Consider the following 15,752-nt stretch of genomic DNA (forward strand, 5'->3'; position numbering starts at 1 on the left):
TTTCGGCCCTCCTCATTCTTCCCTTTCTCCACCACCACCCGCCAACACCCTCAGATCTCTTGGGCTCGCCCTTCCAGAAAGTAGGCGAGGCCCAGAAGCCGGGGCTGGGGCAAGGAAGGAGGGCAGGGTGAGGGAGGGGGCGGGGCGGAGCGCGCCAGCCCGGGAGCGCGTCTGCCTAAGCCCCGCCCCCGGGTGCGCGCGGCGGTGGCGGCGGCGACTGAGCCTCGTTCTGAGAGACAGGTATCGCTTAGGCGCCATGTTGTGAGCGGAAGTGAGGGAGCGCGCGGCCGTCGCTGTTCTGCTGGGAGCGGGCGGCGCGGGAACCGGCGGGGGGGCGGAGCTGTAGTCACGGCGGCGGAAGGAGGAGAGGAAGAAAGGGGCGAGCCCCGGTGCCTGGCAGCGGCGCGAGGCTCTTGTTTAACGCGCGGGCGTCTTCAACCGGGCGCGCGGCGTTCGCGAATCAGTGTTGGTGCCGAGCCCTCTCTCGGGCAGCCGCTGCCACTACTGCTGCCGCCGCTGCCGTGGGGCTCGGGCGGCGACGGAGCGGGGCCGGCTGCGGGCGGGCGGGGAGGGAGGAGGCGGTGAAGGCGGCGGGCCGGGGGGTAAGATGCCGCTGGCGCAGCTGGCGGACCCATGGCAGAAGATGGCTGTGGAGAGCCCGTCCGACAGCACTGAGGTGAGTGCAGCGGGGCGCCCGGGGCCGGCGCGCCCCCTCCCTGGTCCGGGTCGGCTCGCTTCCCTGCCTGGTGCCTGCCGCCCAGCCCCTTTCTCCGCCGCTTGCGGCTCCCCTCGGTCAGGATTCCGCTTGGGATAGTGGGGCTCACTGTCTCCGTCCCCCCCCGCTTTTCTCGGGGGTGCTTGCGGTGTGGTGGCGCGTGGGCTTTGGAGTGGGAGCCGGGGCTTTGCAAGGAACCAGTTTTAATAAACTTTGCGTGGGGGGCATGGGAGGTAGACGGGGGACGACTAGGAGTTGGGAAGTTTGGCCCGTCTGGGCGGGGGCTTCCCTGAATCCCGGGGATTCGGGCACCGAGGATGGGGCGGGGGTCTGGTTGGATTCAGTGGGGAGCTGGAACCCTCGAATTTGGCCGTGGAGGCAGTCGATGCGGGAAGAGGAGTGGGCGCCAGAATGCCCAGGGCTCCAGGAGGTGACCTGTGAGGGCTTTGGGGGTTTCGGGACAACCCAGGGATTTTACGCTCCCACTGTCCGTCGCGGCAGTTTCTGCCTCTGCAGAGGAGAAAAGTGGGAGTCCGAGAGTTCTACCTCCCCATAGTTTCAGCCATAGTTTCCGAGGTCGCCAATATCGAGCACCTTGTCCCTGAGACTTCAACTTGAGTTTCCTCTCAATGGAGGTGAGAGGGTGATCTTCAAGGAGGTTGGCGGCCGCCCTAAAAGGACTTTGTGGTTTTCTTCGCCCAGGATCCGTTCCATTGCCCGTCCCTGAGACACCCACCCGGAGTGCCCTAGCCCAACCGATCTGCCCTTACAGGGCCAAATAGAATTTCCCGGGGCGCACCGCCACCCAGAGCTTTTTTCAGCCGCCCTTGCCCGAGCACCAATTCGGGGACTGCGAAAACCATCCGGACGAGACCCATTCCAGGGTATCGACGCTCCTCTCCGGAGTGGAAAATCAATTCCTGATGGTGGCGCGTCTGTGATTCTTTTCTTCTTGACTTTTTTTTTTTTTTTTTGCTTGCTTCTGTCTCCGCAGCGGACTTTGGGGGATTACAGGATGATAGGCTGCGTGTGTGTAATAGTTACTGAGTGAGTGACCCCATTTCTGGAAAGCATGACTGAAAGGCGGGGGTGGAATGGGGCAGCTCTGCTGAGTGGTGTACTTGGCGGCAGCCGCTGCCCTGCCGGCCTCCGCAGTGTGAGAGGTGGATAGGGTTACTGGTTACGTCAGAAAGAGGAGCCAGGCTCAGTTTGATCGGAGATGCGGGACACTTGCATTCTTGGGTATAAAGGAAGGGAAGGGGGAGGGGATCAGTTCAAATCGCTTTTCAGTTTTGTTTTGGTTTTTCCCCCTAGTCACTCCCACTGCTATATAAAATGTTTACTTGCTTTTCTGGACGTAAGTGGAGTTGTACTAGTGCTTACTATGGGTGCTTAGTATTTTGCGACTTGCATATTTTTAAAACCTAAACAACTCCTCTTCAGTAGAAAAGACAAGTGTTATGCGTTCCCTCGATTCTTAAAAGAAATCATGCTCTATTAGACTGGCGGAATTAGAGAATTTCATTTAGAAGTATGCTAGCCAATCTAGTACTATAAATCTTTTATAGGAAAATAAAATTTAGATAATCTGATCATTCTTTGGTTAGACATGCTACAAGTCTCTTCATTCATTTTTTTCCTCCCGAAATTTTTCACCTTAAATGATACACCTAAAAGGCTCATTAGATATAGTCTCAAAGTGCTAACAGAGTCTCTGGAAAGGAATTGAATTTTAGAGCCTAAATTTTAGATGCAAACGTTAACATTTGCAACTAAAAATCAGTTCACTTATCTGCTTGGCTCAAATTGATGTGTAAAAAATAAAGATCACTTAAAATTCCACCTTCTCCTATTTCTGTTGAGTGTAGATTTAGACGAAGCACAAAGCTGATATTTATTTAGCACTTAATGTATGCCAGAAACCTTGCTACATGCCATTTCATACGGAAGAAGGGCAAACGCTAGAAGAATAATTCTGCTCTTCCTGTGCCCCAACAAAGTAGGATTGTGGACCCCATTGTTGCATATTAGGAGACTGGATTATAAATAGTAAATAACAGAGCCGTCGTTTAAAACCAGGTGGATATAGTTCTTTTTTGCTTTATAAATCAGGGTAGATGCTTCAAATTCTTTGTGGAAAAATTAGACTATAAGTAAATAACCCAAATCATGTATTTTTCAGAAACCAGCATAGTTTTATAAGTAGTCTTTTTTGTCAAAGCCTAATTATTTCAGTAACTGTCATGTTTTCCAGAACCTGGCAGATAGGATTCCACAGTTTGCCATTTTCAAAGAATTTTCTTGATATTCTGGCATAAGGTATGTCATACTGGCACAGTGTTGCCCAGATTTATTAAAATTAGATTTTAACAAATTGCTTTTAGATACTTTGTTCCCTTTGGCAAATTTGGAAATACTGTAGCCAGTAAGGAAAGAGTTGAGAATTTACATTCAGAAGTTTAATATTGAATTTAACATTATTCCTACTAATTTGCTTTCTTCTCCCCAGTAGATTCTTAACAGAATAGTTGTATTTCATCAGAGCAAAATCCTTTTTTGAAGTAGTCATTTACTTGAATAAATCTAAAATTTTCCTTTTAGACTAAATATTTCAGAGTTGGTCTGTACTGGAATTTACATTTATAGTCTCATACCTAGCAAGCTGTGAGCTCTTGAAAGCAGAGACTTTCCCCCTCTATAATCTTAGCACTTCAATCTGGCTGTTGTATACAGATCATGGGTCCAGTCCAGTGCATGTATTGTGAAGGTCTGGCATGGGCTGATTATCTCTGTTATCTCTATTCTCATCATTTTAACCTTCTATTGAAATATGAAGAATCTTGAAAAACCTGAAGGTCTCACCAAGAGCACAAGCAGTTTCTACATTCCTTTACATAGCCTTCCTGTTTTAAGACCTCAGATGGGTCTCATGGTGCTCAAAACAAAGCAACCTTTGTGGTTGAACTCAAACATGGGTCAGAATATGATAGGCTAAAAGTAGACTGAATGTTTAAAGAAGCAGATTTAGGATAATAAAGGAAATACTAACAAAATAAAGGGTCATAGGAGATTAAAAACAAAATAACTCACTCAGGTAAATTCGGAGTTTAAATGATGAGGCACTAGTATGTTTTTCAGTATTGACTACTGAGCAAATGGCTATCAAAGGATTGTGTGTTTTGTTCTACAGATTCCTTGCCACTGTTCTCATTGCTGCCAGAGACAGAATTTATTGGATAATAAGCCTAACACAAAATAGCACTCCCCCCAGTTTCTATAGAGTATGTTTAAATGATAGTAACCCCATATATGAAAAATTTCCAAAATAAAATTAAGGCACATTATCGCTTTATAGAAATGTATTGGATGAAAATAGCCACATGGATTCTTTTAAATATCAAATACCCATAATGCACTGAAAATTATTAACTATATACTTTATTAAAAATGAGAAGACACCTTTGCATTGGAGACCAACTTCAGTGAATATGCAGCAATTTTTCAGCCTCAAATATTTGTATCATATTCCTACTATATCACTATTTATTTTCTTATATTTTATCTGTGAGGAAAACATTCTATTAAAAATATGTTCATTGCTTTTGGGGGAAAATTTTTATTAAGTTTCTTTCCTTCTCCTGTTTATTTATTTATTCATTTATTTTTTTCCGTGCTTCAGGTTTTTTTTCTTTCCCCCAAGTGAAGATCTGAGGAGAGGACAGGTATTGTTACATGCCAACTGTCAAGTAACTATGACACAATATTGAACATTCTGTTGTTTTCAGCTCTTATGATATAGAATGTTAGCTTTTATTAAAATTTAGGGAAACTTGCTTTTTTGACAGTTCAATCCTGTATTAATGAGATTGATTTAAAATGCAACTTCTCTACGTACATTCAAGGTAGAAATCAAAACTTATCTAAAGAAATCAGTGTAGGCAGACTGCCTTTAAAAAATTACATTTGTGGAAATTACAAGAATATATATTAGCTTCTCGGAAAAGGCATGACATATTTTTCTATGCAAAAATGTGTCATGACTCTTTCAACAACCCAATACTATTTTCATTTAAAAAGAGTGCCTTAATAGAGATTGCACTTTCAACTAAGGACAGAAAGTCCAGATAGAAAGATATAGTCAATCATTTTTAAGAAGGCTATAAACTCCATTTACAAAGGAGTTGTTCAAGGCTTTTTTTTTTTTTTAATTTATAATCTGCCCAAAACAAAACATATAGCTGTGTTCATTGACAAGGTTTGCTCTACAGTTCTGTGTTCAGGAACAAGTGATCTGCTAGGCTATGAATGAGACACCAAGTGACCCGCTTTACCCAGTGAATGCTATAAATCTAGTGATCAAAATTGCATTGTATATCTTGTTATTCTCCTAGTAATTCACAGGTATGGTACTGTCTCAGATGTTTATGTGTATTGGTGAATAACAAGTTTTTTAAGCATTGGAATACAATTGTGCAAATAAATACATCTCACTCTGCTCACATAGTAGGAAAAAATAGCCAAGCAGTTGCATTTTTCTATGCTTGGCATTTTAATTTTGTATCCTGCCTTATCAGTTTGTTCTTTCAGAGTTAATGCAATTTCCTGTATTGTGAATCAGGATAAAATATCAGATATTCCAGTTTATCAGTTTAATATCAGGTAGCTTAAAAGCAAAGATAAAAAAACTATAAATCTTCACTGTGTAGTCAAATTTGTATTAGCAAACACAAATGTACTGTGTATGTTTTATAAGATGAACTCAGAATAAAATTGTGTAAATAAAATATAACATTTAATACACATTTGACCTATTTCTAACAAATATTCTAGTTACTAGCAGTTAAATATTTTAGTTTTTCCACCTTAAAATTTAGAAGGTATTCTATGAGATAATTTGGATGTATATAAAGTGTCATCGTAAATTTTGGAGCAGTAAAGACCACAGTTTGAGTCCTGGTGCTACCACTTACTTACTTTGTAGTTTTGTGCAAGTTACTTAATGTCTCTCTGCTTCACTCAAATCTGTAAAATAGGGATGAAAACAATTCTTACCTCATAGGGTTGTGGTGAGAATTAAATGAAATGATAATGTATCTAATGCATTTGGTTCAGTACATGGTTTAAGTGTTTGGTAAGTAATAGTTATAATCATACCTCTTCAGCACTGTCTGAAGAAGCTATGTATTTTTTTTCTGGATTAATTTTTCAGCACCAAGGAAGACAATAACTGATTTATTCGATTGATCTGTATGAACAGTCATAATTCCTGAATATAATTGTAGGGTGAACAACAGAAATCTCTTGAATGTTGTCCTTTTTTTGTATTGTTCCCCTTTTTAATATTGTTTTTAAAAGGCTAAAACAGATAAAGAACATTTTGAAGAATATGTTTGGAAGCAGAAAGAAAGGGAAGTATGCTCACATTTCAAGACTGGAATGTTGGAAGGCATCTCACAATCCATGGTCTGCCCTGTAGTGTTTTTTCACTTAGTGATATAGTAGATAATAATTCATTTTAGACCTGCTAGTTTTATAATCAGTGACATTTAGGATATCACTATATCAACCTTTTGAAGAAAGTATGTCCCTGAAGAAATGGATGAAGTTAGTATATAGCATCAATGAGTGGAGTTTTAACTTTCTAAAACCATAGCAAAAGAAGATGTGCATGGCTTTCTTTAAGTTAGGATGAGTTCTGTTGATTTCAGTTTTAGAAAAATTGAAGAAATGTGTCATACCTCTTCCCTGTTATCCTAGACTCATGTCTTTTTTATTTTTTTGAATATGCCATGAGTAAGAGTTTTCTGTGTAGAAAAACAATTCTTTACGTTTTATCTGTTATGTGATAGTGGTACTAAGGAACTTTAAATAATATATACAGTGTTTTTAACTGAGAATTGTCTGGAGTACCTGTGCCCCAATAACTATCTCCCCCTTCCAGAAAGAGGGAGGATGGCATAATCAAATAAAGAGTTGTGGGGTTAAACAAGATTTGATGTTAATCTTTAATAATACTTAAGGACTCTTTAATGTGTAACTTCTTAGTTTTTTTGCTTTGTTTTGTTTTTTTACCAGAGCACTCTGGCTTATAGTGGTGTGGGGAATTGAACCTAGGGCTTCAGAGCACTTCTTCTAATGTTTAAGATGAAGATGTACACAACGAATCTATAAAAAACGATTTGAGACTTGATATCAAAGCCCCTTTTCCATGAACCATTTATTGAAATTGCAAAAGACACAAGTGCTTTGTAAAACACAGCTTTTGAAAAGTCTGATAACTACAGTAACATGATCCAGTATTGACTGAAGATAAGCTGTTCTGTTTTGATAAAATCAGCTTTTTTCTTTTAACTGTCAAAGGTTTTTGTTTTATTTTCAGTTGAAATCTTTCTAAATTGAATTGTACGACAGATGTCCATCTTAAATAGTGGACTTAAATAGCATAATTTAAATAAAAGTTTAAAATAATTTCAGGTTTTGTTCAATGTTCTGGAAGTTAATGGTCATATTCTTTAACATGTTAATGGTACTGGCTATATGACCCTACTTTAACCTTGCCTTGTTACTTATATTGAATATTCATTGTTTTAATCAATTGATCTTTATCATTTGCTGCTTTATGCTATTTTTCCCATTCTCCTTTTTTTTTTTATTCTCCTTTTTTAATTACTTACCCCTAAATTGCAGTTACTAGAAAATGGGTGGTTGGGATTATCAGTATTTTGATGTAGCCATTTAAAACTTAGTAGCAGTACCAGATACTGTAATGTAGCATGCTGCCTGTTTTCTGATCTCTGTCCATTGTGTACTTAAACACACCTCTGGCATCAGGTTATTTGATGGACATGTTGCCTGATAATAAACAGTGATTTTATGCCTCAACTTATCAGAATGTGTCAATGGCATTCTCTCCTCTGCATATTTAACTTTTTCTCTTTAAGATCTTACCTAGATAGGAATGTGGATAAACTTAAAAAAAAAAAAAAAAAGAACAGGCAACTATAACACAGATAGCTAAGCATACTGCCCCACCTGGAGTTAAGTTTTCATATTGCCTTTTGAGTGGGGTTGGGGGGGCAATTATTCATGAAATAGTGCTGATTTCTTGAATACCCTACATTTCTATGTAAATCCCAAAGCACTTTTACATTTCCTACCCATTCTTCTCTATTCATATAAATAGAGCTATAGTGATAGCGTAAGACTGATTTCCTCATCTTAACTAATAGATTCATGATTTCTTACATTCCTCACAAATTTGTTGTATGTTATCCATCATGTAAACTGATTTTTTTCCCTACTGCTTGTATTTTACTGGAGTTTGACATTGACACAGTTTGACCACTCCCAGTGAATTACTAATTGTTTTCTTTTTTCCAAATAGAGGGAGAGACAGAGGAGGGAGACATGTAGCACCATTCCACCACTTGTGAAATTTCCCCTTTACATGACACTCCTATGTAGTGGCAGAGGCCTCAGACCCAGGTCTTTGTACATGGTTAAGTGTGCCCTCTACTGGGTGAGCGATCTCCTGGTTCCATAAACTGATTTTTATGATCATCTATATGATGATGATGATGATGTTCTTCAAGTCTAGGTTTTTATGAGTTTGGCTCATCCTTTGGTTCATAAAACTGATTATAAGAAACTTGGTCCTACAATCTTGTCAATCATTAAATCACTAATATAAGTAATAAATAAATAAAATTAAAATAACAGATACATCATATAAAAAATTAAAAAACCTGGCTTAATCATTAGCTGTGTGTTGAAAGCAGATGTCAAATGATAGTCTGAAGCAAAAAATTTTGACATTAACAGATTGAAGTGTATTTCAAGTCCCAAAGTTTTGGGTAAAATCTATACTTCAGAAATCTTTTTTATTATTATTATTTTATTTTCCCTTTTGTTGCCCTTGTTGTTTTGTTGTTGTAGTTATTATTATTGTTGTCATTGATGTCATCGTTGTTGGGCAGGACAGAGAGAAATGGAGAGAGGAGGGGAAGACAGAGAGGCAGAGAGAAAGATGGACACTTGCAGACCTGCTTCACCATCTGTGAATCATCTTCCCTGCAGGTGGGGAGCTCGAACTGGGATCCTTATGCCGGTACTTGTGCTTTGCGCCACATGCACTTAACCCACTGCGCTACCGCCCGACCCCTGCTTCAGAAATCTTGTAGAACTGATAGTAAAACCCCCAGTTAACTATAATCTTATTTTAGCTCTTCACGTTTTTAGAAGATGAGGAGTCTAACTGAAGACAATATGAAACACTAGGAAAATTCACTTTAAAGGGGAAAAAAAAGTCTTACAGATGAACACCATTCAGTAGCAACTAGCCACATGTGGCTCCTGAGCACCTGAAATACTACTAGTGCAGTTAAGGAATTGAATACTAAATCTAAATTTGGTTAAATAGTCACGTGACTTTTGGCTACTGCAGTAAGCCGTGCAGTTCTAGATTGTAGAATCCGTTCAGATTGAATTCTGCTATAGCAGTGTTTTTCAGCTTTACCTTTTATTGTTTGCATTTTAAAACAGGCTAATTTTTTAGGTGAAGTATATTAATATTTTTTCAGATTCTATTTTATGTTTGTCTTGTTCCTTTCCTACCCTGAAGGGTAATTAAGTCCAAAATAAACTTGTACACAGCCTTACCTTAGTTTTAATTTATAAATCTGGAAAATACAGTCTTTGCAAATGCTGTTCATAATAGAGAAAATAATTATGTCATTAGCAGGTACAGTTAGAAAGAAAAGAGCAAAGATACTCTCTAAATACAGTACGAATTCATTGTGTGTGTGTGTGAGAGAGAGAGAGAGAGAGAGAAGGGGGGGGACCTGGTCTGAGAAATAGCGTTTATGGCAGTACATGGGGAAATGTTTTGAGATTTCTAAAAATGGACATTTGAAACGAAAATTATAGTATTTGGAAACGGGGGACAGCCTAGGTGTCACTTAATAGCCTTCCATAGGTAAGTGCTTGAGAAAATGTGCTCTTTTTTATTGAGCCTATAAAACATTCTAGTATTTGTATCTCTTCAAAAAAATTATATGACACTCCTTTGGCTATGTATGCAACCCAGGTTTGAGCCCTTGTCATACATGGGAGTACTGTAACCCAGAGTGGTGAAGCACTGAGAATAATAGCAACAAAAAGTGTTTGGGGGTCAGAGAATGAGAGCAAAAGGGAAGAAAGAGGGAGAGAGACACCTGCAGCACTGCTTCACTGCTCATAAGGCCTGATACACAAGTGGGGGGGGGGCTTAAACCTGAGTTTTTGTACAAGGTAATGTGTGTATACTACTGAGTATGCCACTGTCCAACCCCCATAGTACATTTTGAACCATAATATGGGAAACTAGAGAATAAATATTTCCAATACTCAAGAAAGTCTCCTTTAACTCACACTAAGATTTTCAACATAAAAATCAGTTGGAAGAGACTTTGACGAATCTAGTTCCTTCTAGATAACTCTTTTATAACTTGAACATCCTAGACAGTACAGCAGATCAGCACAGGACTACTCTGAAAGGTGAAAACAAGAATACTGACTGTAGATCTTGAGACTTAAAGAATGATGTAAATAGTAGGTTCCCAGGTTTTATTTTACCCATATATTCTAGAGAGGATATTGTTAAAACTTAAAAACAGCACAAACCACACACACTCACACATAATGTCTCCAAGGAAAGCCTGTTCTCTTTAGCCCCATAACTAGGGAAAAGGTAGCTTAACAACAGTAAACTTTTTCAGCAGTACACTTCATTCCAAAGAAGCACGTTCAGTATTCAGATCATGATGCTAATTTAGATACCCATTTCCTACCTGACAAAAGCGGGCAGCACTTTATAGGACAGAGAAATTGAGAGAGGTGGGTGGTACAGAAAGGGAGACACCTGCAGCACTGCCTCACTGCTTGTGAACTCAGATCCTTCCTTGTGCATGGTAACATATGCCAGGTGTGTCACTTTTTTTTTTACTCTTAGTAACTTCTTTTTTTTTTTTTTTTCCTCCAGGGTTATTGCTGGGGCTCAGTGATTGCACTACGAATTCACTGCTCCTGGAGGCCAGGCCCTTTTTCCCATTTTGTTGCCCTTGTTATTATTGTTGTTGTCATTGCTGTTGTTTTTGGATAGGACAGAAAGAAATTGAGAGATGGGGAAAGATAGATACCTGCAAACCTGCTTCACTGCCTGTGAAGCGACCCCCCTGCAGGTGGGGAGCCAGGGGCTCAACCCGAGATCCTCAAGCTGGTCCTTGAGATTTGCACCATGTGTGCTTAATCTGCTGCGCTACTGCCCGACCCCCAGGTGTGTCACTTTTATCCCACTTGCTGGATGGTATTAGTAGCTGATCATGTATCTAATCACACCTTGACCCTCTTACCCCCTGCACAAGGACATGATGCTTTCGCTCGGATCATCCAGGTCTAACAGCCATTTGAACCACCACCATGACTTGGAAGCAGTGAAGCTTAATTATGTGGTGTAATGCAGGGCTAATCCTACTGAGCCTTCTCCTGCTTTGTGTCAGTAAAGATCTGAGCCTCTACCTTTAGTCAACATTGGTTAGCCAAAGCAGGATGGTTTACAGCAGAATAAGAAAGTCAGTGCTCCTCTTTTCTCACATCACTGGGGTCCAATAAAAGGCTGAAACATCTATAAAGTAGAATAAAGTGGTGATTGAAAGACTTGTCTGTCACTGTACTTATCACCTCCCTTTTCCTGTTGTCTGCTGGGCCCTTTGTGGAACTGAACTGTCCACTCTACCTTGTCTCAGTGTGAGTCAGCTCTGTGTTTCCCCTCTGTTTTCAGTGAATCCCTTCAGAAAGCTGAGCTGATACTCCTACTCAGAGACAATGAGGCAGTACAGGTTATGCCTCACTTTCACCAAAGCCAAAAGTGGAACTGTACTTCCACACAACCTATCTGAAACAAAAAGTATGAATCACTGCTCCACTTATGCCAGGGTGGTGTTGGCAGAGCTCAACAGGAAGTTGAACATACATACTGACCCTTCCCTTAGACTACATCTCAACTGGGACTGCCATAAAAAGATTGAATAGGATCCCCAGAATGTTATACTATCCAAAATAGATGTCCAGTATAAAATAAAAAATCATTTTTACCTAGACTCAGGAAAAAAACAGTATGAATAGGATAGGAGGGGTACAACTCCACACAATTCCCACCACCCGATCTCCATACCCCATCCCCTCCCCTGATAGCTTTCCCACTCTCTATCCCTCTGGGAGTATGGACCCAGGGTCGTTGTGGGTTGCAGAAGATGGAAGGTCTGGCTTCTGTAATTGCTTCCCCGCTGAACATGGGCGTTGATTGGTCGATCCATACTCCCAGTCTGCCTCTCTCTTTCCCTAGTAGGGCGGGGCTCTGGGGAAGCGGAGCTCCAGGACACATTGGTAGGGTCTTCAGTCCAGGGAAGACTGGTCGGCATCATGCTGGCATCCGGAACCTGGTGGCTGAAAAGAGAGTTAACATACAAAGCCAAACAAATTGTTGATCATGGACCTAAAGGCTGGAATAGTGCAGATGAAGTGTTGGGGGGGAGGTACTGTCTGCAGACTCTTGTGTACTTCTGCTTTCAGATATATTTCCCTGGTTTATGGACACATGTGAACATATGCTCTATCTCAGGGGATCTGGTCTATATCTAGGTTTCGGGACTTTATTGGGGAGTGGACCACCTGGAATGGAATTACAGAATACTATGAAAGGAAAGGTCTCACCCGAGTGATGAAGATGAAGGGTTGTCATTCCACACCTGAAGTCTCTGGACACAGTCTGAAGTGAAGCATGCTGGGGTGGCACTCATTGCGTTGATTAGGTTGCGATCAGTGGATGCAATATTATTTGATATGAATATAAAAAATTTTTTAAAAACTAAAAAAATTTTAAAGCAGCCATCATATAATACTTCAACAAGGAATTAGAAACATGTGAAACATTAGTCACAGAGGGGACACAGTGGGTTAAGCGCATATGGTGTGAAGCGCAAGGATCCCACTTGGAGCCCGCAGCTCCCCACCTGCAGGAGAGTCACTTCACAAGTGGTGAAGCAGGTCTGCAGGCATCTATTTTTCTCTCCTCCTCTCTGTCCTCCCCTCCCCTCTCAATTTCTCTCTGTCATATCCAACAAATAACAATAACATCAAGGACAACAGAATGGACAAAAATGTCCTCCAGGAGCAGTAGACTTGTAGTGCAGGCACTGAGCTCCAGCAATAACCCTAAAGGAAAAACAAATTAATCTCAGAAAAGAAAGTGGAAAGAAGGTAGAGAAATGTAGATTGGAGAAATCATGACTAAATTTGACAAACCTGCAGATTCAAGAAACTTACTGAACTCCAAACAAAATAAATCCTAAGAAATTCATACCCAGACATCTCAAAACCTAACCTTTGGAAGTGAAAATTTGTTTAATAAGTATGGAGTTTGAATTTTTCAAGTTCTGTGTGTTGGTCACACAATTTGAATATGCTTATAGCAGTGCACTCACTGCACACTAAAAAATAGTAAAGAAGCTAATGTGTAACTTGAGAATCATGTTATATGAAATAATCCAGAAGGAGAATGAATATCAATTAATCTCACTTAATAAGTGGAATCTAACAAGCAAAGCAAGTGAATACAAGGTGAAGACTCAATGGGAGCAGATACAGGGGTTCATATGGGGTGGGGGCTGAGGATCCAGTACCTTGTTGTGGATGGAGCATTACAATTTGGTGAAAGATGACATATGCTGACACATCCACTGCTCCTGGCAGACATTTTTTCCATTTTTTTATTGGATAGGACAGAGAGAAATTGATAGAGGAGGGGAAGACAGAGAGGGGAAAAGAGACACCTGCAGACCTGTTTCACTGCCTGTGAAGCAATCCCCCTGCAGATGGGGAGCTGGAGGCTTGAACTGGCATCCTTGAACAGGTCCTTGTGCTTTGTATTGTGTACGCTTAACCACCTGGCCCCCATACATTCACATTTCCTAAATAAAATGATTAAAAATTATCTGGATAGCAGCCAAAGAGTAATGAACGATTATAGATGAGGAATAGTGATGCAAGTGATATCAGATCTCACATTAGAAATCATGGAAACTAAAAGGAGGTGATGTGTCATTTTATTGGAGGGGTTAATAGTTTGTAGTACAGTTGGTAATGTATGGGTATGATATCTCATCTCCCCATGATAGGTTCTGCAAAACACTCCCAATTTAAGTCCCTTTTTGCCAATATGCACCAGGACCCCAGCCTTCCCCAGCCTCTCCCTTCCCTTCCTTCATAGTCCTTGCTTTGGTGCAATACTTCACACAGTCCCAAGTTTTACTTAGTATTTTCCTTTTCTGACCTTGCTTTTTTTTTTTCTCTCTGAAGTTTCTTTAATATTTATATATTCCCTTTTGTTGCCCTGGGTTTTTTATTGTTGTTGTTATTGATGTTGTCATTGAATAGGACAGAGGGAAATGGAGAGAGGAGGGGAAAACGAGGAGAGAAAGATAGACACCTGCAGACCTGCTTCGTCGCTTGTGAGGCAACTCCCCTGCAGGTGGGGAGCTGGGGGCTTGAGGTGTGATCCTTACGCTGGTCCTTGCACTTTGCACTTAACCTGCTGCGCTACCACCCGATTCCTGCTTTTTTTTTTTTTTAATATTGGTTATTTTGGATAGAGACAGAAATTGAGAGGGAAGAGGGAGAGAGAGAGAGAGAAAAGAGAGATTGTGTGATACCTGTAGCACTTCCTCACCACTTGTGAAGCTTCCACTCTGCAGTTAGAAACCAGAGCTTGAACCCAGATCTTCCTGTACAGTAAAGTGTGTATGCACTCAGTGGGTGTGCCACTGCCCAGATCCTCTGTCTAGATCCTTGTTTCTAAGTTCCTCCTATGAATGAGATCATCACTATTTATTCTTCTCTTTTTGGCTTATGACATCGTTTTGAAGAACTGAGTAGTATTCCATTGTGCATATAAGCCACGGCTCTCTTACTCATCTATGGGGGAGCTATCTGGATTGCTTCCAAATTTGAGCTATTACAAATTGTGCTGATAGGAACATAGGGGTACATATATCTCCTCAGGTAGGTGTGTTTGCTTCATTTGGATATATCCCCAGGAGAAGAATTGCTAGATCATAGGGTAGGTCCATTTCTAGAGTTCTGAGGACACTCCAGACTATTTTCCACAGAGGTTGAACAAATTTGCAGTCTCATCAGCAGTACAGAAGTGTTCCTTTTCTTCCATATCTTCACCAACACTTGTTACTTTTCTTTTTAATATACAACATTCTCACAGATATAACATTGTTGCTTTTATCTGCATCTTTCTAATAATAAGTGACTTCAAGCATTTTTTTCATGTCTGTTGGCCTTTGGGTTTCTTCTTTGGTGAAGATTGTACATATCCTGTCCCCAGTTTTTAAAGGGATTGTTTTTTGTTGTGGTTGTTGCTGATTTTGGGTTCTTTATATGTTTTGGTTATTAGCCCTTTGTCTGATGTATGGAATGTAAAAAAATTAAATGTCCATATGTGTGTGGGCTTATTTCTGGGCTCTCAGTTCTCTTCTACTGATCTTAGCACGTCATTTTTAAAGTACTAGAAAAGAGCCACCAATTCAGAATCCTATACCTACTTAAAATATTCTTCATGCTATCATGTTAAGTGAGATAAATCAGAAACAAAAGGATGAATATGGATGGGATGATGTCACTCATAGACAGAAGTTGAAAAACAAGATCAGAAGGGAAAACTCTAAGCAGAACTTGGACTGGAGTTGGTGTATTGCACCAGAGTAAGACTCTGGGGTGGGGGGGGGGTTCAGGTCCTGGAACATGATGGCAGAAGAGGACCTGGTGGGAGCTTATTGTTATGTGGAAGTGTTATACATGTACAGACTATTGTATTTTACTGTCGACTGTAAACCTTTAATCCCTCAATAAAGAAATACATAAAAAACCCTTCGTGAATGAAGGTGTAATCAAAGCAGTCTCAAATAGAGTAAAGCTAAGATAATTTGTTTGTATC

The 15,752-nt window shown here is 40.5% G+C and overlaps 1 protein-coding gene across 6 annotated transcripts in view; it reads left to right on the forward strand.

Moving 5' to 3' along the window:
* The first annotated feature begins 206 nt into the window (after positions 1–206).
* RPS6KA3 (ribosomal protein S6 kinase A3) overlaps positions 207–15,752 on the forward strand; it is a 142,516-nt gene continuing 126,970 nt past the window's right edge. Inside the window, exon 1 of one of the 6 annotated variants that reach the window (XM_060182908.1) lies at positions 207–240. Coding sequence is in view for 3 of the 6 variants with exons in the window: in XM_060182907.1 (XP_060038890.1) it covers positions 608–676 (69 nt within the window). In the remaining 3 variants the exon portion in view is untranslated. Of the gene's footprint in view, positions 241–289; positions 677–15,752 lie in introns of those variants that run through there. The other 5 variants (XM_060182906.1, XM_060182907.1, XM_007538910.3 and 2 more) reach the window with 5 other exon arrangements.

This window comes from Erinaceus europaeus, chromosome X (assembly GCF_950295315.1).
Source record: "Erinaceus europaeus chromosome X, mEriEur2.1, whole genome shotgun sequence".
Lineage (NCBI taxonomy): Eukaryota > Metazoa > Chordata > Mammalia > Eulipotyphla > Erinaceidae > Erinaceus > Erinaceus europaeus.